General features: G+C 35.1%; 1 protein-coding gene and 1 non-coding gene across 3 annotated transcripts; both read left to right on the plus strand.

Moving 5' to 3' along the window:
- The first annotated feature begins 1,261 nt into the window (after nucleotides 1-1,261).
- LOC135692598 (protein polybromo-1) lies at nucleotides 1,262-27,213 on the plus strand. Of its 2 annotated transcripts, none has more exons than XM_065210788.2 (50): nucleotides 1,262-1,408; nucleotides 2,093-2,188; nucleotides 2,689-2,786; nucleotides 3,069-3,123; nucleotides 3,412-3,507; nucleotides 4,095-4,176; nucleotides 4,513-4,613; nucleotides 5,047-5,115; nucleotides 5,307-5,405; nucleotides 5,531-5,619; nucleotides 6,037-6,122; nucleotides 6,481-6,628; nucleotides 7,106-7,175; nucleotides 7,664-7,762; nucleotides 7,872-7,946; nucleotides 8,189-8,317; nucleotides 8,417-8,470; nucleotides 9,116-9,193; nucleotides 9,542-9,695; nucleotides 11,915-11,951; nucleotides 12,410-12,509; nucleotides 12,868-12,921; nucleotides 13,440-13,517; nucleotides 13,880-13,969; nucleotides 14,091-14,142; nucleotides 14,248-14,333; nucleotides 14,765-14,847; nucleotides 15,235-15,364; nucleotides 15,553-15,777; nucleotides 16,441-16,532; nucleotides 16,787-16,847; nucleotides 17,474-17,545; nucleotides 17,658-17,759; nucleotides 18,153-18,227; nucleotides 18,855-19,031; nucleotides 19,247-19,331; nucleotides 19,861-19,936; nucleotides 20,121-20,293; nucleotides 20,753-20,847; nucleotides 21,184-21,255; nucleotides 21,785-21,889; nucleotides 22,383-22,505; nucleotides 22,805-22,870; nucleotides 23,204-23,330; nucleotides 24,040-24,097; nucleotides 24,749-24,841; nucleotides 25,010-25,248; nucleotides 25,472-25,597; nucleotides 25,705-25,960; nucleotides 26,285-27,213. In XM_065210788.2, the coding sequence occupies exons 1-50, from the start codon at nucleotides 1,277-1,279 to the stop codon at nucleotides 26,478-26,480; spliced, it is 5,214 nt and encodes a 1,737-aa protein (XP_065066860.2). In that variant the 5' UTR covers nucleotides 1,262-1,276; the 3' UTR covers nucleotides 26,481-27,213. The 2 variants fall into 2 exon arrangements, with proteins under 2 accessions (XP_065066860.2, XP_088967998.1); XM_089111872.1 differs by having other exon boundaries at nucleotides 1,312-1,408; nucleotides 2,085-2,188.
- Nucleotides 11,793-11,865, plus strand: Trnai-aau (transfer RNA isoleucine (anticodon AAU)). The gene has a single exon. It is a non-coding gene; the product is annotated as a tRNA-Ile (tRNA).
- Nucleotides 27,214-27,809: the final 596 nt, after the last annotated feature.

The following is a 27,809-nucleotide window of genomic DNA, read 5'->3' on the forward strand; positions in this document are numbered from 1 at the left end:
CTTCAAAAGGAAATGCGTTCCTACCAATCAACAAAGTCAAGTATTTCATGCCTTTGTGAACTTCGGAATCAGGGCCAATGAAGGGTCTGTTGTGCTGAAAGGGAGTGCTCCGATCCCATTTGCCGACTAAGTTGGTCAACCATCATTTATTTGTCAACCGAAAAATCTGAACACTTTCATAAAAAGCACCCCTAGATGGTACACCCCCCCCCCCACGTAGCGGCCCATAGCGACAGCCCTGCTCGGTATCTAGGACGAACTGGTCAGAAACTAGTAGATAGAATTGCAGAGCATGTTCCATATTCCTTTGAACATCAGGCTAAAATCGGTTCCGAAAGAAAAACAACCACTGCGCAAAAGAAAACAATTGCAAAGGTCAATATTTGGTCAAGAATTCAGTATGGCAAAACATATAATGACGGAATTTTATATCATTTGGCAAACAAGGTTGACTCTTTATTAAGGTATTTTGGAATCTGTCTGTGTCAGAACATAAAATTCCGACTTGTGTAGCCAGAAAGAGTAATTTTTTGTCTGTTGGACTCTTCAACTAGGTGAGAAGGTCAATGTCGCCGATTAGCAAAAAAGGAACCAACCAAACTCTTCGGTCTTCTTTACACGTTTCTTTTCATTTGCTTCCTCACATAATTTCTGCTTGCATTTCGTCATTACTCATTATTCAACGTGTTATTCTCAGGACTGAAGAAAATGACTTAAAATACTTTGTTTCCTCTCTTCCTTGCTATCTCCACAATATATTCTGCATGAACCGAAATGGAGCTGATGCCTTTTATTGTGTTTCACATCAAACATCCCTAGAAATATTTGTTTCGAGCAGACAACATCTATAAGTTTTGATAAGTATAGCTTGAATTTATATTTAATTTTTTTATCACAGAGGTAGATAGATTTGCTAAATATTTGGTAATAAAGGGGTTCCCATAGTTGGTGTATATCTTTGAAGACAATTTGCACCAGGATGAATGGAACCCATTTGATGTATCTCTAGACATTTAAAAAAGTATCTTGCATCGCTTGGAATGAGAAATGAGAAATAGCATCAAAATAAGTTTCTTCCCAGCTTTAGCAACATACTATGCAAACTACTGTCCCTAAACCAAGTTTATTATGTACTAATAGAAATTAAAAATAAAAAACAATTTAACAGTGATTTCTCTATCCGGGCAGCCAGATTCAGCATAAATAGGTCATAAAATCTTTAAATACGGGTCAGACTAGTGGTCAAAGTAATGAAAAATGTGTGACAACAGACAGCATGCGTCTTGAAAATTTTGAATCACTCGTTCCCAGGCCCTTGTCAGCAAAGGCGCAATTTTCATTCATAACAAACTTATTTGACCACGTTAGGCCATACACAAAGGATAGGAGACATTGGTGTGCGTTAAAGGTAAAAGATTTTCCATTTGGTTTATGGTATTACATGAAAACGATTTATAAAGGTTATTAATACGAGTTGTGCTTCGAGTGAGTTATTGTATGATAGGTTTTACTTTAATCAAACGGCAAGTTTTGCCTTGATTTTTACACTAGCAGTAGGCCAGGTCAAGAAAAACAACAAAGAAACATTTCGGTCCACGAATTTCAAGAGATTTATGCTATGTTCTATTTGTAAATATAGCAATTTATGGCTTAATTTTTATTCACAAGATACTTTATTGTGTATAGATATATAGTTTAAATAGTAGTATTTATTAGAAAAATTCACGATCAGTTCAATCTTCAAAAAGAACATGATCTTTCATCTTTCAGAATATTATGATCCTATCTTTTGGGCCTTATCCTTTTTGCCTACTCGTTATTTTTATTTTGAAATCAATCATGAGTCAATTTTTAAAGCCATATTTGTCTAACATTAAAATCAAATCTGGAGCCAATAAATGTTGTCTTTCCAAGACAAGTTTTTGTTATTTTTAATAACTCTGTATCTTCTTGCTTGAAAGCTTTTTCAATCATCTGTTAATGAAGATGAAGCCTTGTTGAAGCAGTATTGAATTAATTACAGTACAATCTTTTCAAGTCAAGAACAGTGTTAAGCTGGAACTTTAATCTTTTTTATCTTTAAGCATCCTAGTTCAAGATGAGCAAACGTAAAGTCAAGCAGGAGGATCTTCATGATACAGCTGACAATAGTGATAATAAGAGACAACATTTGGAATCAATTTCAGAGGTAGTGTGCAAAAGAACTTATTTTTTAAAGGAATTTTTATACATCTCATGTGTCTCAAACCTCTAGTGATGACAAACCTTTTTCTATCTAATTGAGTGCATTGTTTTTTAGTTTGTTATTTTGGACTTAATGAAAAGTCTTCATATTGAATCAATTATTTCCAATCATCCTGCATCTAATCAATATTACTTTATTAATTTTCTTTCTGCAAATATTTATAAATATTAGTATGCTGCATGAATTAGATGAATTGAAATGGACTGGAATCCTTTTCCTTTAAGGAATCAAAACATATACCACTCCTGGAAGATTGGCCTGAGCAAGATAAAATAAGGAATTATAGTTTCTTATTTTTTCTTGGCCTTAGGTGTGCGTTTACTAGAGTTATATGAACTCAACTTCCCCAGAAAGAAAAAATAAATGTTGTTTTTTTCTAAAGCCATATGTAAGCTTTTCAAAACTTCTGAGGTGATGAAGAATTCAATAATTTTACTTTTTAGCTGGAGCATTTACAGAAAACCCTAGATTCATTTAAGAGCTTCCAAAATGAGTTTGGTCGCATCCCTTTCTGGGCAGTAGAAAAAATCTCAAGAGATAGGTTAGTAAAGAACCCAAATCTTTCCTTGGTGTTCATTTATGTTTTTTCATAATTATAATCAATTTCATTGTATTTCATTTTGAAATGATAATATCAAATATATATATACAAATATATAGATTTATGTATAATTGATATAATATATAATATAATGTATACTAAAGTCAAATATATACATATATAGATATGATTGTTTATCACCTTAAATTGATATGTTATGTATGGTAACTTCAGCCATTTTTCTATTGATGGGTGCTATATATTGTAATTTTTTATATCCAGGTTATGCCAAAGCAAACTGACTGGAAAAGACCTCCCGACCTTAAGCAAAGTAGAAGTAAGAGCCATTACAATGAAATTAGTTTATGAACAATGCAAGATCATTGGCTCTTTTGTCAACTAGACGCTTCAATGTTATTGCATTCTGTCTCTGATAATGTCTTACTGTTGATGAAAATGGTCTTCTCACCCATTTTGAAGATTATGTAATCTTTAAGTTACTAAATGGCTATCAACTGGTAAACAAAAGAAGAGTTGTTAGATAAAAAAGAAAATGTAGAAATGGTACCTTTTAGAAAACCAGACATATTGTTACAATACATTAATGAATCCTTTTTACCCAAAGGAAAGAACACGAAGGGGTGCATATGAAAATGTTGATGTATTGCTCTCAGATCTAACAGTGTTAGTTAGAGGATTCAAACATGTCCTTAACTTTAAGGTATTTTTCATATTTGTATGGATTTTTTTTCAATTTTGAAATGATCTATAGCTTGTTGAGATTATTGAAATGTATTTTTACTGATATTGTTGTAATATCTATAACGAGGATTTTGTTAATCATAATTTATTCTGTTTCCTAACTAAATAATCCAGCTCTGTGTGTTGGTGCTGCTGTAGCAAAGATAGAAATATAGAATGGAAAGTGAAATATATATTGATAATATCTGGTCATTTCTCAGATCATTGTTCTGAGAAAGTTTTATTTGCTTGAACACCTTGGCATGCACCTTTCAGTGCTATTGACCAAACTCCGATAGCAGGAAAATTATGATTTTTCTAATCTATATGTTTGGGGTAAATGTTTAGCACATATATTGTTCTTTTTGGTACAGAAGTAAATCTTGCAGCATCCATCAAAAACTGCATAAAATACAAGACTGAAGCTAAGAAAAAAGTATTTATTCAAATATTTGCATTTCAAGTGGAGAAATTTGATTTTTGGGTTGTTTTAAATTTGTTTATGATTTTCTATGTTTTTCTGTTCCGCAGCTTAAGATAATATTCAATCTAATTCTTGTTTTCTAGCCATCTACTGAAGAACATCAAGACCTCACTAGTTTAGAAATTCATTTGCAAAATTTGAAAAAGGCACAAATAGGAAACGATTGTAAGTTGGTACAGTTTAGAATCAATAATCTCAAATTAGATTAATTTAATTTTTTTCAATGTCATTTTTGAATTTGAGTAGTTCATTAAAATACTTTTGCTAACAAGATTACATCCACACAGGTCAACTTTGCATTGACCAAGAATTTAAATATATTTTAAATGTTTACAGGCATGCTTACATTTTATATCTTCTAGTTAAATATTTCTCTAATTAGAGCTACTCTGCTCTCCACAGTTTGAAAAGAGCTATTTTCTTGGCAGAATGTTTTCTACAAACAGTTTAGCACGTGTAATTCTGGTCTTTGATTTCAAATTTACCTAAATTTGATTCTAGCTGCAAGCCCATTTCGAATTCTGTTGGAGGCTGTTTATGAGCTGCAAGATGGTGATGGTAGACCTGTTTGGGAAATGTTTGAAGAACTTCCCTCGCGAGATGTAAGATTTGACTTTTTCAATTATGCATTTTCGACATTGATGCGATTTCATCAAATGTATAGATACACTCAGTTTGTAGCATTTCTGAATTCCAATTCTTATCCTCTTATCAAACTAGCGATTCCTACTGTTTGCAAAAAGCAAACCTAGATTGAGCTTAAAATTTTGATGCATCTTTTACTGTTTGTTGAATGAACAGATACTGAACAAATAAGTGGTTTTAGCTAGCAATACAAGTATGTTAACAAAAGCCCATATAGGAAGCAGAAATGAGCAGAGATAAATAATTATGATTAGTTTTGTAGATACAAACTGTGATTACAACCAAATTTGAGTTTACCAAAGGATACTTGGTCAGGCTTGTTTTAATGTGGGTGATTCTCATAAATATTGATGCTGTCCCGGTTTCAAATAGAAAAAAATCATTTCCTAGGACTATCCAGAATACTACCAAGTGATAAAGGATCCCATAGACCTCCAGTCAATTGACAAGAAAATCAAGGTAAGCAGGAACTGCTAAATTTTCGTATATAAGAAATGAGAAACATTAATTACTTTCTGCTTTCAGATTTAATAACTACATTTAGTTTGAAACCCATTAATTACAAAGCATTAATTGGTTGTCTAACTTTTTCTGTTTATTCTGGTTTTTCTTCGATTGTGTGTGTTTACTTTTCTTATTAATTAATGCAGGAAAATCGATATGGAGCCCTAGCTGAAGTAGAAAAGGACGTGAGTACGATGGTGAAAAATGCTCATACGTTCAACGAGAGGGGCTCGCAAATATACAAGGTAATAATTGGCGATAATCCTGACTGCTGCTTTCAAATTTAGATGTATTTAGAAATGTTTTGTCCATCATTTTAAGTCTTATTGCCTGTTCATTTGTCAAGTCGTAAAATGTTCATCAATTTTAGGATGCAAGTTTAATCAAGAAAACGGTGTCAAGCAAGAGAGTTGAAATTGAAAAAGGGCTTTTAGGGGCCAAAATAAGCGACAGAATTCGGTGAGTCAAGCTCTTGGCCAAGTTCCAGCAAAGTTGTATTTTTGTTAAAATTATCTTAACTTACTTTCATAAGGTCGTTAGATATTTCCACTATGTTGTTTATGAAGTAGTTTGGAAGTTAGAAAGATGAGATGGCAATTAATTGTATTAATCAGTAATGAAACAATTCTTAAGGGGTTCTGTGAAAGAAAAACCCAAGAAACTTTCAAAGACGTCGAGAAGACGCTTGGGGTGTCGTTTCTAAAGCTTGGAAACTAGCAGACTGTCATTTATGTAATAAGTGTAGGGAATAAATGTGAGTGAATGGAGTGAATTAATGTAAAGAAGAAAATAAGATCATTCGGATTTGCCAATCAACTTTTTCGAATCAGATTTCTGAATATTCTTTATTACTTCAACTATTTTTTGCTACTTTAGATCCCGACAGATTGGCAGAACGTTTTCACACCAGTCTCAAGACTCCGATTTAGAAAGTGTTACAACTGAAGATGACAATCCTGAAGGTATCTTACCAATATTTCTTTTCCCTCTTTTATTTACGGAATATTGGTCCCAAATATGGAATTTCTGCACTTCCTTTTTTCAAAAGTTCCAAGACATCCATTTTAATGAAAAAAAATAGAATTAATATTATTTCAAGGTATCCCTCATTTTATTGGACATCACTCTTTCATAAAGCAATGACAAACAACCTCTTCGTATGGGGTTCTGTTGCATTGTCTTGAATTTTTCATTTTAGAAGTAAGTTTTCCTTTTCAAGATGGTAATGCCAAGGTTTTGGTAAATTTGTCTTTCAATCTGCTGCCAACTTGGCTTTTGATGCTGGTAAAACTTAGCTGAAAGACTTGGTTTTATTTCTAGGTTCAGGTCGTCGCGATGATCATACCATCCGAATTGACGCCGACGAAGAGAATCTTGAAAAAATAAATCTGTATAACTCGGTCACGTCTTTCACAGACAGTTATGGCCGACTTCTTTGTGAGCCATTCATGCGACTGCCCTCAAAACGGTAAGTAAATATTTGAGAGATTTCGCCACAGACGTTCAGTAGGACTCATCTAATGTGTCATTTATCAGAAATATTTTTATTTTCCCGCTGCGGAAAAGTTTAATAGGCTTTTTTCTGATTGGCCTATTTCGATCCACAACTGGGTATATATTTTCATTGTGTTCTTTCGAACCCTTATTCTGATGTTTTATACTCTGAGGAGTGTCAGACGAAAAAGCTTTAAGTAGTATTTTGTGAAATATTTGCTTTTTCAAAGCCATTTTCAAGCTATATACCGCCAAAAGATTGTTCAAATTAGTGTATCATCAGAAGTAAGCGTATCTTTTTACTGTGTCCTTATCCTCGACTCTGTCAAGATATGATCAAACAAGAACGGATATGAGAGTAATATGGCTTGAGAATGACAATAGCACACAGTCATATTGTTCCTTTTAACCAAAAATTTTTCATTTAAAAATACATTTGATTCCCTTTAAGGGCCTATCCTGATTACTATAACGTCATAAAGAAACCGCTGGCTCTTCTGAAGATCAAGCAGAAAATTGCAGTATGTTGAATACATTGGTTCTCGTTTCTGTTTGTTTGTAATGTTTTTGTCAGATTTCTTCTTTTGCTAAAAATCTTTATTTGCCTTTTGACCTTTCTAGTAGCAAAAGTGTTTCTTGTAATATGTGGCAGTATTTTTGTGTGTGCAGTTATTAAACAGCGTTTTGTAAGGGAATAATGCTATACCCTGCTGTGTTCATTTCTCAGATGAATGATGATGCCATTTCTGTAAAGGTATTTTTGGCACCGTTCATGTGATTAAAAACTCCTCCAGAAGTAGCCATTGAAGACAGTATGTCAATGAAGTATCCAGAGATGTTTCACAAACCAATTTGCTCCACTTGCATAACAATGTTTATAATGAAAGAAAACTAAAAGCACTCTGCTTTCTGTCTGTAACCAATCTCATTTACGAGGTCTTATGTATATAGGTTTTTCAGTTCTTTTTTGCGAAATTCTTTCTTTTAACGGGCGCTACGTTATTTGCAGAACCATGCTTACAATTCTCTGGACAGTCTTGAGAAAGATTTAGAGCTGGTATTCTCAAATGCCAAAATATACAACGAAGAAACCTCTTTGCTATTTAAGGTAAGGCAAGGCTGTGCTACGACTTATGACTGGATAAAACGATCATGATTTGTTTGAAACAAAGTTAGATGTTTTTTATTGGTATCATTTCATATTTTCATCGTTGTAGGACGCCGTTACCTTACAAAATTTTGTGAAAGATCGAAGGAAGGAGTTGCAAAAAGTTGACGCTGGAGTTGCTATTGTAAGCATCTGGGCCGATTCATATTATTTTTTTATAAATAGCTTGATATATCATATTATATATTGCATTATATATTATATTATGTACTTTTTTATATTACACTATAATCTATAGTACATTAAACGAGTAGCAACTTGGAGTAGCAACTTGGATTAGCAACTAAAGAACTAAGGACCGTCCTGTTCTTTACACCAAAAGCGTATAGTTCATTATGAATACTTTGCATTCCATTGTCTATATAGCCAAAGGCTGGAAAAGTTGAAGAAATTGTCACCCAAGCCCAGAAAAAACGCGGCAAAAATGCTGAAGTTGACCCCAAGGTTCTGAAGAAAAGGCTGAAACAAATGCTCACTGCTGTTAAAAATTATCAGGTTTGCAGGACCATTTACTGATATTAATTCTTTTCAACCAACCTTTTCGTGATTTTTTCAACCTTCTCTTCATTTCATTGATTATGTTCATCTTTTTAGGACGAGGAAAGCCGGGTTCTGTCAGATATATTTCTAGAGTTGCCGTCTGAAGAAGTACGTGCGTGATTTTATTAATTTTGACTCTCGTATCGAAATTCGACTGGTGATCATTTGCTGCGTTTCCAACTTGTGCTGTTGATATAGGATTGTGTGTCTCTTTGCATCATGAAAGTAGGGCACATGCAGCTAATTTGTTATGTATACTCGATTCATTTCAGCTGCAAAGTGATTTCAGAAACATAATAACTTGACTGTGCTCGAAGAGTCACATAAATTCATCAAATTATAAGCTTTGTGAATTCGTTGGTGCTTTTTGAAAGATTTAGATACTATTGTTAATACTAAAATCGGAAAATATGTTGATATGAATAACAAATATCTTTACATGGCAAACAAAAAAAGCGATTTTGCTTTTATGTTCGAATCGATTTAACAAATTGCTACTTGTTAAAGATTACCTTATGAAGCTTGGTTGGATCTTCATTTATAGTTTTGCAGAAAATGACGATCAAACATAAATGCATGTTACCAACAAACTTTGTCTTTCTTTTTCAAAAAAAGATGGTATGGCTTCTTCCTCGTTTCTTAAGTAGATTATCGAGCACCTCGTAGGACCTATGACGCAGGTAATGCTAACTTCAAGTATTATCAAACACAACTTGTATTATACAATAACTTTATTTGTTGTCTTTATTCAAGGAATATCCTGATTATTACAAAGTCATAATGCAGCCTATTGATATGAATACGATTGAAGAAAATATCAACAAAGGAAAGGTACCTAACATATTTCTAATGTCTTGCTAAAGTGATTTAAATATGAAGTGCTATGAGCTGCAATGTTTAACAGGAAAGCTTTCTATATGACGTAATTGCTGTTATTTCCTAATGCTTTGAAGTTCTTCTTTTTTTAGTAGTAATTAAACATTGAGATTTTCTTGGTATAAGTTTTAAAAGTGTTCTGTCAAATTTGAAGAGCTGTATGAAAAACAAGGCGTCTGCTGCCTCACAATCAGCATGTTTTATAAAAGAAAAAGGGAAGAAAAAGTGCATAATCATTGAAGAAGGGGGGGGGGGGGGTGGTTGGCTTTGATAATTTGATTATGGTTCTACCCTTCTTTCCAGTACACGACAGAAGAAGCATTCATGCACGATTTCGAGATCTTGTTCGCGAACGCGCGTCATTACAATGAAGAGGATTCGCAGGTTTATCAAGATTCAGTTGTTTTGGAGAAATTATTACGAAAGAAGAAGAGGTCTCTTGGTGCTATTAACTCAGGTTTGATCATATCTATAATTTTTATAATTGAGTTTCAGTGGCGTAGCGTGACTTTTTCAACTGGGTATTCTCTATTCAACAAAAGGGTGGGGCAGGGTGTGGCTCAATGGGGCTTGATGAAAATAAGGGGATAATAGGAAGATTAAAAGGACTAGCTATTGAAATTTTATCTAATTTTCTTTTTGGTTCATTTGCAAGTACTGCACTGTCAGGGCATTACTATGATGAAAACGATACTTTGCTGAAGAACGCAACGCAAATATACTCTTCGAACTCATACATTGCATCAAATTACCACTAACCATTTCATCAAAAGTAATTCAAATCAAAACATATCATTGAAAGTCAGTAACATTTTACTGGTCGAAATAAGTCCCAATGGTTGTTGTTGAATCGTCTAAAATTTGCACTGATGTAAAGAGGAAGTAACTGTAAACACCTACTCTTGATGCCTTAATACAAAAGGGCTTTCGAAAGTTTCGAAATTATTCACATAGAGCATTACACGAGTTATAAATGGTTTGTGGTATGCAGTAAAGACTTTTTTCTTCATGACCTAATAGTGATATTTTCGATACAAATTAATGGTTGAAAGAATCGAAGGTAATGAGACGGGACTGCACAATAATGCAACTGAATGCGCTCGAATAATGCAAACAAAAAAGGCCAACAATATAAGTGAATGAACCAGACAACTATAAGGATATTATCCAAGCCAATCTGCATTTACTTTAATTCTATCACATAATACAAACAGAAGCATCCCTGATTGACAAGCAATAACAAAATTGGTATTTCTAAAGGGCACAGATCTGAGTCAGTGTAGTATTATGCAGAAGCCTACCTTACCTTTCCACTTTGCTGTTGGTAGATTAAGATTAGGGGTCAAATGAGAGAATGATTATGAATCAGTAATACGGACATTGCAATAGTTTTTGAATTAAGTCATATTTACTGTTTTTCATGAAGCTCCATCACTCCAACGGCTCCGACGTCCATTAACTGTTTATATCGATCTCAAAACGAGACTATTTTGAACTAACTTTGAGGCTGTACGCTGCATATTTCTCAGCGTACAGGAGCATTGTTTTAGCTGATTAACGGTAAATATTATCCATGGAAAGGAGCATTTTGATTGGTTAAAGTACCGTCTAGGGTATTCACTGCGTATTCATGACCGATCTCTATTCAACATGAAGTAGCTCAATCTTCAAAATTAGCTTCAAAGATCTCCCAGTTCTCTATGCTTCGCAGCGTTATCGTTTTCATCAATTTCGTGATATTTTGTACTTATACAAAATGTAGAATATCGAAGGTAACGAATTCAACCAGAATCAATAGCCCAAAAACATTTTTTACTTATTACAATTATACGTCGTATTAATATTTTTTCTGAGAAATCTCAGGGTATTCACTGAATACCTTGAATACCCGGACGCTACGCCACTGTTGAGTTTCCAATACTTTTATACTCTTACTATGAAAGCTCCAATTAGCTATTTCTTATTCCAGCCACTCTTTATCACCCCCTATTCGAAGAACATTTAGAATAAGCACCCCTCTCTATTAAGCCCCACCCCCTCCCCCATCTCGTACAAGTTGGGCCGTATAGATTGGTTTGTTCGCGAAAATATTACCGACATCTAACGTTAGAAACTTTTTCAGTCAAACCTTTCTCGAGCAGCTTCTTCTTCAAACATCCTTGTATCAAAGCAAAATTGCAGTACGACTGGAAAATGGTCAGTCAAGCTTGCGGTACAGTCTTACAAACTGATGAGATCCAAACTCTAACTGTAGTTGCATGATACCCGTCTCTTTTGAGCCCCCTCTCTTTGAAGCCCCCTCTCTCTGAAGCCCCCTCTTTATAAACCTCAGGAGAAAGAAATATATGTAGCTTGGTCTGGATCGTAGACATTTTGTCTAAATGCACTGTGATATCCAAATTCTGCTGTTCAGCTTTTTATGCCTTGTAAGTTCCATATATTAAATGTATTTAAATTGTGTAAGGACTTTGAATATGGGAAATCTTCATTCGTTGCTGCAGTTTTATTCTGACCTACTAAGAATATTTCGCAAATGATTGGCCAAATTACACATGGCCGGTTAGCTCAGTCGGTAGAGCGTGGTGCTAATAACGCTAAGGTCGTGGGTTCGAGACCCACACTGGCCATATATTTTTTCCCCGGCCCGCCTCTAATTCAGGATCTCTCTTTCTCTAGACGGAAGTGTTAAGCAAAGCCCAGGGAAGAAGCTTGTGTACGTAGTAAATCTGTTTTTATTTCTCTTTCGCATTTTCAACCTACCCCCGGAAAAGATGCCACCTTTATTTAGAGGGAGCATCTAACTCCCTGCTCTGGCTTGGCGATTTTCCCTGTTACCCCCACTGTGCTTTGATTCACTTTATTAATGTTTTAAAAATTGTTTTCTGAAACCTTATCCAATGCCAAAGAAATCAGTGTAACTAATATTCATATGTTTGTTTTTTTATTATTCTCTGCTTTGTGTTCTCCTGCGCAGCCTCTTTTGTACCACTCTTCCCTTAGAAAGTAATAAGTCATTTTAAACTGTGTTTACTCCATAGGGAACAAAGTAATGATTATAAAGAGATTTTATGCTAAAATTATAATATTAGCTGCTAGTTAGTTAGCGATAATCTTGCACGTTCGTTCCATGTTCCTGTTTGTTACAAGATAGCGTTATTATGAAATCCACAGATCGTCGCCAGCCAGCAGTGTCAAACGTCCCTCGATCGCCTCAAGCCCCCCTCCTGCAAGTGAGTGCCAACGGCTTTTGCATCACATAAAGACGTACACAGTGAGTACAAAATACATTTATGTATTCGGTTTTAACTTCATGTATTCGGTTTTTACGTCACAAGACCCATGACTTCCAAAAAAATATTCTGAAGTAACAATTTGAAAGAAAGGATCGACAATAATTTTTTTTCGTGTTTCCGTCTTTTTTCACACAGATAGCTCTTTTATTCAGTTTATTTTAGCTCAATTGATGTCATATTTTTCAGATCATTTCATTCAACATATATATATATATATACCATCATTTCGTAAGCTTTACATAATCTTTTCAATTTTCAAGTATTTCAACGATAGTTATCTTGAATTATGCTATTATTTGACTTAAATAAAGCGATCAACAATCCTTTATTTTGCAGGAAAACAGTGGTCGTCTTCTTTGCACTATTTTTGATAAATTGCCAACAAAAACGGTGAGTACTGCAGGGGTCATTTTCTAGATTCTATTTTCAGTTGCATAATTATTTCAAAGTAAGGATTTTCGTAAAGAAATATAAAGTAACGTGTTTAAGAAGAAACAAGAATGAAATTCAATGGCAACGATATAATCACTATATTTTTGTCTCCGAGCTACCACTTCAGCACAATTTTAGAATTATGCTACAAGGAGATTGAATTTTGGAATTTTGCAAGTTGAGGTTAGAATGATATCATGGATTGGCTGATAGAGCGCAAAGTAAAGTTAAGTCATTTTTTGTTAGATGTATTTCTTAGTGATTGTAGAGAATTCGAAGAGGCTGAAAATTATGCAGATTTAGCAAACGGGTAATTTTGTTCCACACGAATATTGAATTCATATGAGAATCTTTGCTTCTCAAAGGACTATTTCTGCATAAATTTCAGTATTGAGCCGTATTTTTTGCACAATTCTTCACGTTGTTTAGTGGACTAGGGAATTTTTATGTAAAGACTCTGCTCTTGATAACCCTAGGATTATCCTGACTACTACGTGTTGATTAAAAAACCAATTGATTTACTGAAGATTTCGGCCAAAGTTGAGTCTGGACAGGTTAGTCTTTCTGTTTTCAATTGGTATTTTTCTTTTCTGTTTTTACCAATGTTTACAAGGATTAATTGCAAGCAGCCCAAAGAAAATAGGGATATCTTGAGAACATGTGAAAAAGGTTTCCGTAAGAATTGAATTTATATCGAGAATGTTGATTGGTATAGTCTGACGAGACCCACAACAATTAAACATGAAACAACCAACATTTGAAGGAATGGATATTGCAGTTTTGATTAGGAAGGAATACAGGATTGGTAAATAACAAGAGGGCTGGTTAATTGCATATTTAGGAATCGCTGTTGATGAAAGGAGATTTTATTTTCAAATGTATTCGGTGCTAAGTTTGATTTCTCCATCTGTTTTAGTACGCTAACATGGACGATTTAGAACAAGACCTCGTTCTTATGTTTGATAACGCATGCAGATACAACGAGCCAGATTCACAGGTGTACAAGGTACGTCTGCCGTTTCTTTTCAAATTATCAGAAATATCGTTTTGGTGGAAGATTAGGCTGTCGCTATTCTCCGCTGTGAAATTAACTCACAATAGTCTACAATCTCATTACTTCTTTTTAGGATGCACTCACGCTGCAAAGGGAAATGATTCGAAAGAAGGCAGAAATAATAGGCAGGTGTTTCTCTTGTTTTGCTTAAAGAGCGAGAAATGTTTCTTTTTCTAGTTCCTAGAAAATTGCAATTTCATTTCATAAAATCTTTACGTATTTTCGTCTAGGTGAAGCTGGAAGCGTCGTTCCGGTTGTTCAGGACATCGTCCAAAAGCTGTTGCGTGCATTATTCAATAGTGTTATTGCCCATAATGTAAGTCATTTTCTGTTTTTCTAAGCTTTCAAACTGGATGTTATCATTGTTATCTGGATGGCAACGATGTTTGTTACGATGCTGGCATTAACATACATTAGCTATATGTGGAAATGTGGAAGTCATTCTTTCGTGATTGTTTTTTCCCTAGAAGAGAATAATTTAGGCCAATCACAGTGAAACCTTCTTACAGCGGACACCGTTAGGACAATAGTTTCCGTCCTTCGTGTGATAATGTACGTTGCAAGAAAGTGTCGCGTTTTTGTTCAAGAAGGATTTTAATATGCGAGGAAAAGATGAGAACGATAAAAGATAAACTTTTGGTTTATAAATACCAATTTTTGTTGACGTTTGGCAAACATTTGGCTCAAAATAGGGGCTCTCGTATACTACTACACGCGTATTGCCAATGTTTATATTGCTGCTTGTAGGATGAAGAGGGTCGATGCTACAGTGACTCTTTGATAGAGTTTGAAGTGATGTCAGATGAAGCGGAGCCCAGTGGTGGTCCGAGGTAGTTACGATCGCTTTTGTTAAAACGACTTTAGGAGCTGCTATTTAAGAACTTACAAAAAAATTAGCAGTTAAAGGCATTCCAATATTTTGTTGAAATGGCTTTGTGTGAACCTGTTTTTGTAATTTGTAAAACTGCCGTATTTTGCTTTTCCGTAATTTGTTATTTTCTAGCCATGGCAAACACTATGAAAAAACTGGTATTTAAGCGTGTTGTACATCGAGTAATGAAAAAAAATTAATTATGCTCGAAACTTCAGAATGAAGAGTTATGCTCGAAACGTCGTAATTATCTTTCATTCATGTACAAAGTTATTTAATTGTATTAATTTTTGCTCATTATGAAAAAATGTTTAGTTGTAATGTAATTTTAATCGATTCTCCTCAGCAAACCTCTCTCGTTGGAAATTATTGGAAAGTTGCTGGAAAAGAACTTCTACACAAGGCTTGATCGATTGCAAGAAGACATTTTCACAGTTTTGCAAGGAATACAAAAAGCGAGTCGTACTGATTCCGAGGTGAGTGTTCGTTTTGGAATATGTTGAATTCTTACCAGTGAATGATACTTGCGTTTGTATTTGGAGATTATTTCTATCGTTTCAGGCGTAATATGAATGGCCTATCTTTTCAACTGATTTTAGGCCTAAATCTTATCATTTAGGTTTGGTCGTAAACTCGCGATTGCTTCTACTTGTTGTTTTTGCAGATGTACGAAGATGCTACCGAACTCCAAGTTTTCTTTGTGACCCAAAGAGACACGTTTTGTAAAGACGGGCAAATGTTTATGTCACCTGCATTGAATTTCACGAAAAGGAAGCTGTTGAGTCAAATAGAAGAAGAGAAGAAAGCAAAACAAAAAGAGGAAGAAAAAGATGACGAGAAAATTGGAGTCGACGATACAAGAAAACAGTCTCAAAAATATGAAGTTTTGGTAAGCCATTAACGGAGAGTTTTTCTTGATAGTGCAATTGATTTTGATTGTAGACAAGTGATAAACTGTTTTAAAGCCTGAATTAAAGTTTGAATGAAGTAAATTTGATCTGTCTGTTTTAACTGTTTGCCCAAAGCAAATGATTGATAAGGTTTTGTAATCTTTCTGTATATCTAACAGTAGCATTACTTTCATTCAGTTTCTATCCAATATTTGCACTTCTTTTTCAAAAGCTTAAAATTGCTTGGAGCTAGTTCTCAATAGAAACAACGAGCTTTTTCAGATTTCTCAAAAGTTGAGAGTTTTTTTAAAGAAAGATGTAAAGAAGTATTGAAAAACCGTGAAACGATGTTAAATTGGATGGCCATTTTAAAAATGTGATAATCAATGTAGTTAAGCGTGTTGTATGTTTAGTAATGAGCAAAAATAAATACAATTAAATAACGACTATGCACTAAAATGAAAGGTAGTACGTTGTTTCGAGCATAACTCTTCATCAGGTAAAAAATAATAGCTATCAAAACGTCGTACATGTCTTTCATTCGTGTGCTAATTTGTTATTTAATTGTATTAATTTTTGTTCATTTTATGTGCCTGCTAATTGTACCTGCTATTTATGAAACTTTTCACTGAAATTTGATGAGAATTTCATCTGATTTTAAGATGTCTCCTGAAGATGAGATGGAGTATGTTCATGATATTGTCCTTGGTACAGAAATGTACAGACCTGGAGATTTTGTGTATGTAGAAACTGGGTAAGTGCGGTCTTCTGTTGTTGAGTGCTGTCATATTGGGCCTTGAAGTCTTTGATCATCATCATCATCATAATCATCATCATCATAATCATCATCATCATCATCATCATAATCAATGATAAATCTGTTAATGATATGATCTTGTCATCTGCTGTCTTCAACACTTTTCTCTGCTGTCTTCAAATTGTTCATGTCTTCCTAGATTTTTAAAATATAACAACGGCAGCGAACAACGAATATCTATTATTTTTCAGCAAGGAAGAACCACACATTGTTTTCATTGAGAAGTTATGGAGAGATAAACATGGCAACACGGTAACAGTTTTAAGATTTTTAATGATCTTGCAATGCGGGGAGATTTCACAGCGATCTCCAGCCACTTCCCTTTCTGAATTTATTTCACGTTGTTGATTGAGTGTAGCAAGACATAGGCTGATGGGATGACAGATTGATATTTGGGCGCGCATTTAATTTCTTTTTTGTTGTGCACGCTATACTTTGCTCTTTTCATGACTTTCCTATCATTGTTTCATTACTTTTTGTAGATATTCAATGTATGCTATTTCAAATAGTGTTTCATGTGTATTTCATTAACATAATTATTAAAGTAAGAGTTTATATAGATAAATCCAGTAACTTAAGGGATGTATCGACAATCTTAAAATCCTTGTGTTAAAGAACTTATTTTAGCCCGACAATTCTCGAGCCATCCATTGCCCCAAAGAGAATTTTATATTGCCGAACCAAGTTCATTATCTATAAGTAAATAAATATACGTTTATATGAAGCATAATGTAAGAGGTTTTGACACTATGACCCCTCATACACCTTTAAGCAAGACCTAAGAAAAGCTTTGAAAAAATAGGCTCTTTCTTGCTGGGATTTCCTGCAGATAGTGACTTGAAGCTGATATTTTGCACCTCTTTGATGTTTAATTTTAGGGAATGTATTGCTGCTGGTTTTATCGTCCTGAAGAAACTTTCCATCTTGCTTCAAGAAAATTCTTGGAGAAGGTATGTTTAAAGCTATGCCTTAATGATATCGATTTTTCATCATTGGAAACTATTTGTTTTGTGATCTATTTATAGTTGCAACTTTGTCTGATGTTTTTTCTGGTTTTTCCAGGAGCTTTTTAGAAGCGATCACTACAGCCACATATCGCCAACAAAAATCAGCGGACGATGTCATGTTATGTCCGTCAAAGATTATTTCAAGTTCCAGCCTGAGGTATCATCACGTCATTACTAAAGACTTCATTCATACCTGGTGCCAAGATAAGTTCGGGGCTGTCGTGCTTCAAGGATTATTTTTATGTTCTAAAATCGGATCTAACAAACTAACATCTTATATTCATATTAGAGAAATGATATTGTTATGGAATGAAATAGTAAGAAATAGAGACTTATTCCCTGTTGTATTTAAAATTAAGTTGCGTGAAGATAAAACGAGGAATCGTTATTGCTTCAACCATGTTTGCCTGGCCCGGTTACATTTTTATTGGATATTCGTTCTGTGTCCAAGGCTTCGTGAAAGCTATCTTAGTATATCTGTCTTGGGAGTGTATATTCTTATGGTGCATATCCAATGCCATTTTAGCAACATTTTAATGATCTATGTTAGGGCATCCCAGAAGAAGACATCTATGTTTGTGAATCCCGCTACACGGTACGATCAAGGAATTTCAAGAAAATTAAGGTATGCGTGTGACGTCATCACTTCTTTTAAAAACGTTTTTCTTTCTCAAGGGACTACTCAGTCAAGAAATGCTTCAAATGTTTTTGACCTTAAGAGCCAAACTATTCAAAAACTTTTCAGTAGGCAGAGTAAATGCGTAATTCAATTGTTATTGTGATTGTTAAAGTTTTGTTTCACCGAGTCATTTGCATTGAGTCAGAATGGTCAGTTAATGATTAAATTAGCTCTCTGCCAGTGTGAGCTACAAACAATCGAAAAGTTGTTGACAAATTGGTTTAGCAAGCAAACTTTTCTTAAGAAGACCTTATTTAGATTAACTTGATAATTTTCACCCATAGCCTTTCCGTTTGTGTTCATATATTTAATTTCCATCTTTGAAATCTCCTTGCGAATCATCTTCAGCATAACTGCTTTTATTTTTGTCGTTTATTTGCCCCCATTTCCTTCCTACTCTCTTCAGCTAGAATCTCGTGAATTATTGAATGGAACATAATTGATCAAATGCCGACTACATAAGTTGCAAGGATGTTCCAGTTTTTCCGAGGTTTATGAGAAGCCTATTGCCAGTACTTGAAATTTCCTTGAATTTTTCACTATATTCTGACATTTTAATATTTTTTTCCCCAGACATGGCCATACTCGAGTCGTTTAAATATGATTCCGCGTGCCTCGGCTCCGTCTTTGAAGCGAGTTGCCTCGGTCTTTGCCGATGCACAAAACAGAAGTTCCAAAAACGACAAGGGTGCTTTGGCTGAATTTGATGAGACCACTCTGGAGGAGTATGCAGCGATTGACAGTCCCAAGGTAAGGGTTTGTCGTCAAGTTTCTTTCACTTCACTAAATAGCAAGTCTGTTTTGAGGAAACAACCTCTCGGGCAAATGTTCGTTTTCTTACTCTCTAGAACGCTAAAGTTCACAAAATTTTGGAATCGTCGCTGTAGTCTGCCAAAGCTAAAGGCCCTCTATATCAATTTTGCTTTGCACTCGTCATAATATTTCTGTTTCTTTTTTACATGTAGAACGTGGAAAGGGAAACATCAGGTGGAGACGAAGGGTGCACATATTATGAGCAGTACTGCACTGCAACGGGTTGCTACAAAATAGGTAAAATGAATGACATTGTGTATGCAGTTTTAATTTTACAGAAATATTCTACCGACAAATTAAGAGGATATAGTGTTTTTATAGCATTTAACTGTGACGTTGATTCGAATCGACTTTCTCACAGTTTGCTGAAAACTGCAAAGTGTCGCATAAACATTATAATGTTAAACTATTACCATTATACTCAAAATTCAGATAATCGGCATAAATGGCAACCACGCACTTTCTGAATCTTCTGTAATTTCAAGGCATGTTTGAATTTGTAGATCAAATACAAAATAGATGTATGAATCGTTCTTGAGAATCAAAAGCAATTTAACAACGAAGTTGAAAGAGAAATTTTGATAAATTTGTGGCTATCATTTCAAAACACGAAAGCGCATCAATGGATAAGGCTTTATTCTCGTTTCATCTTTTAGCATATTCTAAATAGAAGTATTGCCTTCATTGTCTTTTCTAGCATTCGCTTGCTTAATACATTACAGAGTTTTTCGCTTGATATATGTTCACTCACTTTTTCCCCATCTAGGTGACAGCGTGTACGTGCGCTCGGACGAAGAGTACCCTTACATGGCAAAGATTGACAAAATATGGACGGATAGAAGGTCTGTAAAGTTTTCGGGCATTAGCAAACTGCATCCTATGTCCAGTATATTTGTAGTTTTATTAATCTCTGGAAGAAACATTTTTTTATAAGAATCTTAATATTGTAATTTCTCTTTGCCAAGAAGTCGTATTTCGTTCCGGCTTATCTTTGTTTGATGATAATTTTTTGCTTTTTTCTTGCAGTGGTGCAGCCTGGTTCCATGGAAACTGGTATCTACGCCCAGAAGAGGCTAAGCACATGCCAACAAAAATGTTCTTTGAGCAGGAATGCTTTCAAAGTAACATTGAAGACACGAATCCAATGGCTAGTATAATGGGCCTATGTTTCATCATGCACATGAAAGACTACGTCGCATGTAAGCCCATTTGCCTTTCCATTTAGTTCAGCAAATTAAATTAGGTATTGTAAAATATGTATGCCTTAGTGACATGCCTCCATTCTGTGATGCTAGTCAGCATTTGTCCTCGGAGATGAAGTTATTAAGGGTTTTAGATGGTGAATCTTGTGTTCAACCTAGCAGCAATCATTTGTCATACAGCTAGGACTCGATTTTAGAATTTAGCTCCAATCTTCAGCCTGAAAATTGAAATATATTCCTATTTTTAGATCACTTATAAAGTTTTGCACCAAATGTAATATCAAAAAATTAAGATCTACATTAAAAACTCAAAAAGCCTCACTTTCCATCCAACGTGTGAGAACCTGCTGTTAAGTTTGAAAGATTCATTCGCCGGAGACTAGCTACCAATTTTCTAGTCTGCTTCTCACCTTACCTTGAATGCCCTCAAATCTTCATGTTCTTCCACTCTGCCAGGTCGCCCAACGGAAATCCAAGAAAGGGATGTTTATGTTTGCCAATCGAGATACGATGAAGGTGACGGAACAATACGGAAAATGAAAGTTATAAAGGTAAAAATGAAATAATTCCTGATACCAAACATTTGTTGGATTTCATTTTATATCATTTCAAGATGTTGCCTCTGGTTTTCGTAACATTTTATTCCCTCAACGTACTGTGGGGAGATAAACACGATAAATGCATAGATTTATTTTTTGAACCTGGTCCTGTATGTTTTAATCTTTCAAATGTCTTTTGCTCCCCATCATGTTTTCATTAAGCTTGTTCGCAATTGTTACCTGCCGACCCACTCAGCCTCTGGTTTTTAAATCCTTGCTTCTGTTAAGCCCTTTACTACATAGCCTTATCTCCATGAAAAATCGTTTCCTTGTAAAAATATCTTTCAGAGACCAATGCTGTCAAGTTTAGTGCGTGACTATGAATTCTACTACTTCGATCAATCATACTCACCTAAAAAGGTAAGTCACCTAATTTGCCAATGAACCATTACGATCTAAACATATGCCACTTCTTCTTTGATTCAAGCTAATCCTAAGAGCAGAGAAAATTTCCATTGTTGGAAGGCTTTGTAATTTTCACAGGAGTGAGAACTTTAAATGTCCCAAGGTTTTAAAATCTAGAGATAGAGAAATATTTGGCAGTTCAAACACTGACTTCATTGCAAGTTGTCTTTGTATTCCTTTTTTGTGTTCATGAAGCATCACAAATTGAATGGCTAGCAACACCTGTATTGTTGAGAAGATTTAACTCTAAAGTTATCTATCTTATTGTTTATTTTGGCTTTAAAAATGTAGAATAGTTCGAGTTTTTTTTCTTGTCCAAAAATGATAACTTCATAATGGAACCCCAGTGGCCCCTTTAATGAGTTCAATAGTATCCTCTTTAATATTTGTTGCTATGATATTTCTTGATCTAAATGCCTTCTATTCTCCCCACGTGACCAAACATTTTGCGCTTAGAATCTCTCACAACTGTTGGTTATTTTAGAGGCCTTCGCCATTATTGATGGCCCGGCCATCGACAGCTCCATCAAATTCGGTTGAGGAGATTCCAGACGAGAGCGAAAATGAGCTTAATGACGAAGCAAAGAAGGTGCATTGAAGTTTTTTTTAATTTCTTGTTCCTTGGAATTCAAGTTTTAAGATTATGTTGAGCTGTCTGTAGTCTCTTTCTCTTTGATCTCTAAAAAAATTAGATTTTTACTGTTACTTACAGTAAAAGGCACATTCGCACCCAAGGGAAAGCTTATTATAGAGCTTATAGCGTTGTTGAGATCCGAAGTTTAACTTGACTAGAAAGGAATATTCTATCCTTGATAAATTGGCCTTTTGATTTTTGCAGGATAACTTAAACATAGAAATTTCTTCTATTCACTTTTCGTCTTTCTTCAAGTAAACACCCAGGTCTTTCTTTAATGAATGTTTTTTATCTCGCAAAGTTTTAAAGATTGCATACCATAGATTTATACCGAATGGTACAAAGTTAGATGAACACCTAGTGTTCAGAGTTTAATCGGGGGAAAGGGAGTTTTATGCTTGGCTTTTGTAATTATAAATCAAATTCAAGGTATGACCGCACTTTGCAGGGTCTCAAAAGACTTCGAGAGCAGGCAGGCTTCGCATTGTTTGTAAACGAAATCGCATTGATGATGCGAAGGAGCAACCCGGAGGTCAGCGACGAGGAAATTCAAAGAGTTTCAATTTCTGAGGTTTGTCATTTGAGCAACTGCAGAGTTTGGGGTGAGGGTTCATCTGGGAAGCAAAAATAGGCCGTGATGCCAACGATCTTGACCAAAGATGTAATTTTTCAGTCTGACCTATCAAAGAAAGAAGTGTGAAAGCCATTTATGCAATTCATCTTGTACGGGATCTAAGCAGCCATAATGGTGTCGATAGAAGAGATGCAATCTTCTAAATGTCTCTGATGATGGATCTTTATCTTCTATTTCAATGAAAACTTGTAATGGCTTTCTGCTCTGTTTCGTCACTTTGCTTTTGTCTTTTTCAGTGGCGCAACCTCACTGGCGCCAAAAAGGCTGAGCTCGAAGCAAGAGCAAGGGCACAGGGGCTCCAGGTAGTGTTTTGAAAGAAACTTAATTTTGTGTGCCTTAAAAGATATATGCACTTAAAGGAAATAGTAATGCTTTTATGGAGAGGTTTGTCATTGGGATCATCATTAATATGCTTCTGATAATAGGAGTAATATTCAGTGAGTTTTGCATGCCCCCTTTTGTGATACTTGAATTTTTAACCAATACATTTAGGTAAATCGAGCTTGAAATGGTTTTCGTTAAAAACGTCAGTTATTTGACAAAGTTAATTCAAGTAACATTTTGATAAGACCATCTGAGAGTCTTGCAAAAGCTCTGCATAACGAATTTATCTGACGTTTGATGCCTTTGTGAAGGCGGAAGACCCCAATGATGGCAGCTTGCTCATCTACGAATGCGGTTGGTCAGGTTGTGACTACCAGTACGAGGACATCCAGGATCTGATGATTCACGTCATGGAAAATGGAGGACATCTTGGCGGAGGTGAATCTCGTTCTTCGGGAACTCTTATTTCTCAACATAATTCAATAAGTCAAGTTTTATATTGTTGCAACTGTTTAGATCCGAACTGTTAGCAATTTTTTTTAGTTTGTTCGTTTTTGTTTCCTTAACGGGTAGGATTGTAGCATTATCACGTTTTACTTATCAGCGCGTTAAAGTTCTTTGGGAGCCAATATTTCAACGATATATCATTTTTTACAAAGCAAATTCATCCATGAGCATTTCTTAGGACTTAAGTTGATGTGGCTTTTTGATTGAGGTTTTCCTATGCTAATATTGGTTTTTTTGTTAATTTTATTGTTATCATTATAATTTTTATCTCTTTCATCGACATGTCCAACGCTCTAGATATCAGCGAGAATCATATCCGCTTCATCATCTTCAAACTATCCAACTTAACTACCCGTAGTACCTATTACATTTTCTGCCGCAGAAATAAATCTTGGAATAATCCTGAGCTTTTTCAATTCAAACGATCTCTGCTACTGACAACTTCTAAAATAAACAATGACGAACACACTTTTTCTTTTTTTTGTTAATTTATTTTGTTTGTGCTTGTAATAGTCTTTTTCTTTGTAAACACAGGCTAGCCAATTGCAAATTACCTTTTATAATAGTGAAATTTGTAATTGTAGTTTCAATTGAATTGAAAGTGAAAAGCTTCCATCATAATTAACTTGAATTATTTCAGACAACAACGAATTCCCTTGCAACTGGATTGACTGCATTCGCAGCAAACGTGGTCTTCCGTGAGTCATCTTTTTCAAATTATTTTAAATCACACGCTTTTTTCTTTCATGTTTTGATTGCTTTAAGTGTAAACTGATATTCTGAACTGACAGCTCTTGGCCTTGAAGTGATCTGAAATGATAAAACCTGTAGCTGATGAATTTTTTTAAAAACATTTCTTCGATGCTTTTGCCCAAATTAGATCTTCTGAGTAAATGGATTTTCACCAATTGCTAGTTATTCTAGATTTGTCACTGAACTATGTTTTCTGTTGGTCTATACTTCCCTATTCTGTGACATTGACAACCGTTTTGTAGAATGCCTGTGAAATTTGCTTGAAACACCCAGCAATTTGCGTTGTGTTTTATATCTTTCATTTCTTTTTCCAAAAAACTACTACTTCTGCTCCCCTTTCACTAAGAACAACGCTGATAGTTTAGACATATATCAAACAAGTAACGAAAAGTAGGTACTTTGTAATCTCCTTGCCGTTTAAAATAGTAAATCACTGTTTCCTGGGGGGAGTGGCTTTGCTGAATTTGACCTTGAAAACTGACGTCAGTGCTCTAAGGCATTGTAGACGACTTGCTTTTGTTTATCTTCATCTATGATATAAACCACATTGTATTTCATATTCGCATGTTAGCTTGCATCCTATCTTGCCCCCTTAGGCCATTCCCAACCCACTCAAAGCTCGCTCGACATGTACGGGAAGTTCACTTCAAAGTTGCCGCCAAGCGAATTCAACCTCATCAAAAGAGCAGGTTTGAAATTATGTTGTTTCTGGATATTCTGGATATTGGGGCAAAGTGGCCCAACACCTTAGTATTCACCAAGAAATGACAGTTATAATTAAAAGTTAATTGTTCATTGCTGTTAGAAGTGTTGAGATATCAAGAATAATTGCTTACATTCCTTTTTTATCTCTCTAGCAATTATTTCCCCAAGAATCAAGCAGCCGAAAGCCGAAGTACCCCTCTTGGTGCAGACGATCAAAGCTCAATGGATTCGTTCTCATCAAGGAACCACGTGGCCCAAGCAGCTTCTCCTTTCTCATTGCCAAAACCCACTGTCAACAGACCTCCTTCCCAAAGTGGCCTACCATTTTCGAGCGCCTTTTCTACTGAAATACAACTTCAGCCTTCAATTTTACCCTTTTATGCTAACGCAGGTTTGATTTGATTTTAACTGTATCTTATCATAATACTTTTAGTAACCCCCCCCCCCTCCCATCCCCTTTCCTTCTCTCCCCTCTCACCCCCTCCCCTCCTCTCCTCCCCCATCCCCTCCTTTCCTTCTCCTTAAGCTATATCAACACATTTTCTCAAGTACTTAACAGACTGAAACAACCCTTACACAGCTGCCTCAATTAATCCACAAATGCTTCTTTATAGTGACACCCCACCAGCAGCTTCTGCAACAACAACAACAGCAGCAACAGCAGCGAATGATCCTTACACGCACCCCGGTTCCTGTAACCACGGTCGGTTCGCCTGTGCAGCCAGGGATACAACAAACAGGTACCACCATTTCCATCACTTTCGCGATTTTCCTTTGTTTTGTTAGAATGTTTTAGCCTCAAACACAGAGCTTCTTAAACTAATACTAAGATATTGCTGTTTTTTAGGCATGCCGCTTCAGCAATCATTGACGATAGAACAACAACAAATGCTGCTGCAGCAGATTCAACGGCAACAGCAACAAATTCAAAAATTGCAACAACAACTTCAACAAATGGCAGCGCAGCACCAGCAGCAACAACAACAGCAGCAACAACAACAGCAGCAACAACAACAAAAACAAGTAGATGCTGAAGAAAATCCGTTATTTGTCGATCCTCCGCCAAACACAACAAAGCTGAGGCACTCTGAAGCGTACTTACGGTGAGTGGATTTCACGTTCGTTTACTCTGCACTAATTTCGATTGCTATTGATCATATTCTAGATTTCATAGAACTGCAATGCAGTTAATTATACTGTTAAGATAAGGGGTGAGTCCTGTAAATTATCCATAAGTAAGAAAAATGTTAGAGAGAGCACTTATTCCCGCCTTAGGGCAACCCACTGTTACGACAGGGTGTTGAATTGAAGCTGTTAAGTTGACAATATCCTACACTTCTCGCATTCTATATGAGCTGAGATCAGTAAAGCCTCCTTACCTTTTTACCAAACTTTAATCCTTCAATTGTCTTTATTTACCAATGCAGGTATATTGAGGGATTACGTGACGGTAAACAGTATTTATCTAACTGGAATGAGCTGAGCGAATCCCAGACGAGGTCATCTCAACAGGGCGCTTTGCCAGTGCATTGGCTAGGTGGTCAGACCTTTGGACATAGCAGCGCAACCGACGCTCTCTGGTCTCTCAGGGACCATCTGCTAAGAGACGCTGTCACTCTTTGATTTTTCCCAGTTTCTTGAACTGTTATCGATACTTATCTTTCCGTGGTTTATTAAACCTTGTCTGTTTAAGATTTAATAGAATCTTCATTACTTTTTGTTCAGCTTAATATGTTAACGTTACTCGAATACAGTAGGTTCCCGCATATAAGAAACCACTTTTGAAATTGAGGCGTCAGAGCGTTTATTATTTTAAGATAGCTTTTTATAATCAGGGTTAAAGTTTCTTATATATAGGTTACACATTTTTTAAGTAAGCAACTAAGCTTTAAGTGTTGAACCGTGTTTGTTTATGCCAAACTATGTTATTTATTATCAAAGGAGGCATAAAGTAATTTATTTCCTCTGCAAAAGGTGTTTTAAATTTCTTATAAATATGCACCTTATAAGTATAAAGTGGTTTTTAGGATACGGTGAGATACGCTGTGGAGACAAGAGGTAGAATACAGTTACAAAATACATAATTCAAAATTTAGGGGATTATTTTTTGGCATACAGGAAAAAAGTATGACGGATCTGAAAATAAGAAACATTTCAATTTCAGACCTAAAATTGTTTCTTATAAAAGGAGCCCTTTGGAAAGAATTTGAGGCTGGTTTCTTATACAAGGGGGTTTCTTATATGCGGGAACCTACTGTATTTTATGTTCTGTTTTTTGTGAATGTTTAAGTCAGATGTTTCGTGTTGCAAATGCATTCATGATTTCATATCAGCAGATCTTTGTTAGAAAGGGCAATGTTTTTTAGCCTTTTGTTTTCTCCTCTTTTTTCGATGACAATATCTTAGACCTTTTCAGACACCTCTCAATGGTTGTAAAGATAGCCAAACTTCTACATCTAGCAAAAAAACTTCGGCATTTTCTAAGCGTAGCAACAACATGATATAACTGTCAGCTGATTTCTAAGCATTTATTCTAAGACAAATGATGTTTTAGACGAAAAAAAGGTTTTTAAGTCTATCAATTACTCTTTCAATATCAACTATGAATGAAATTTAAAATAATAAGAAATAATCTAGAAAATTTGAATAGAAACACTCTTTTTAGTATTTTGAGTGTTTCTGTTGAGAATTCGAATTTTTTCCAAGCCTAAACACTTAATTTTCTTGCCATAATTAACTGCAAGTAAAATTTGAGAAGATAAGAGATAATCTAGAAACGTTAATAGTAATATTTTCTAAACATCCTTACTTCAAATTGAGGTATTTTTCAAATTTTTCTGATAAAAATACTTTCAATAAATATCGAATTACTTCAAAGCCTATAAAATGTCTTTTTGCCGAAATCGACTTTGAGGAAAACTTTAAAAATTGGAAAAGATATAAGTCAAAGAA

Source organism: Rhopilema esculentum, chromosome 3 (assembly GCF_057945365.1).
Source record: "Rhopilema esculentum isolate cy_ngs chromosome 3, ASM5794536v1, whole genome shotgun sequence".
NCBI lineage: Eukaryota > Metazoa > Cnidaria > Scyphozoa > Rhizostomeae > Rhizostomatidae > Rhopilema > Rhopilema esculentum.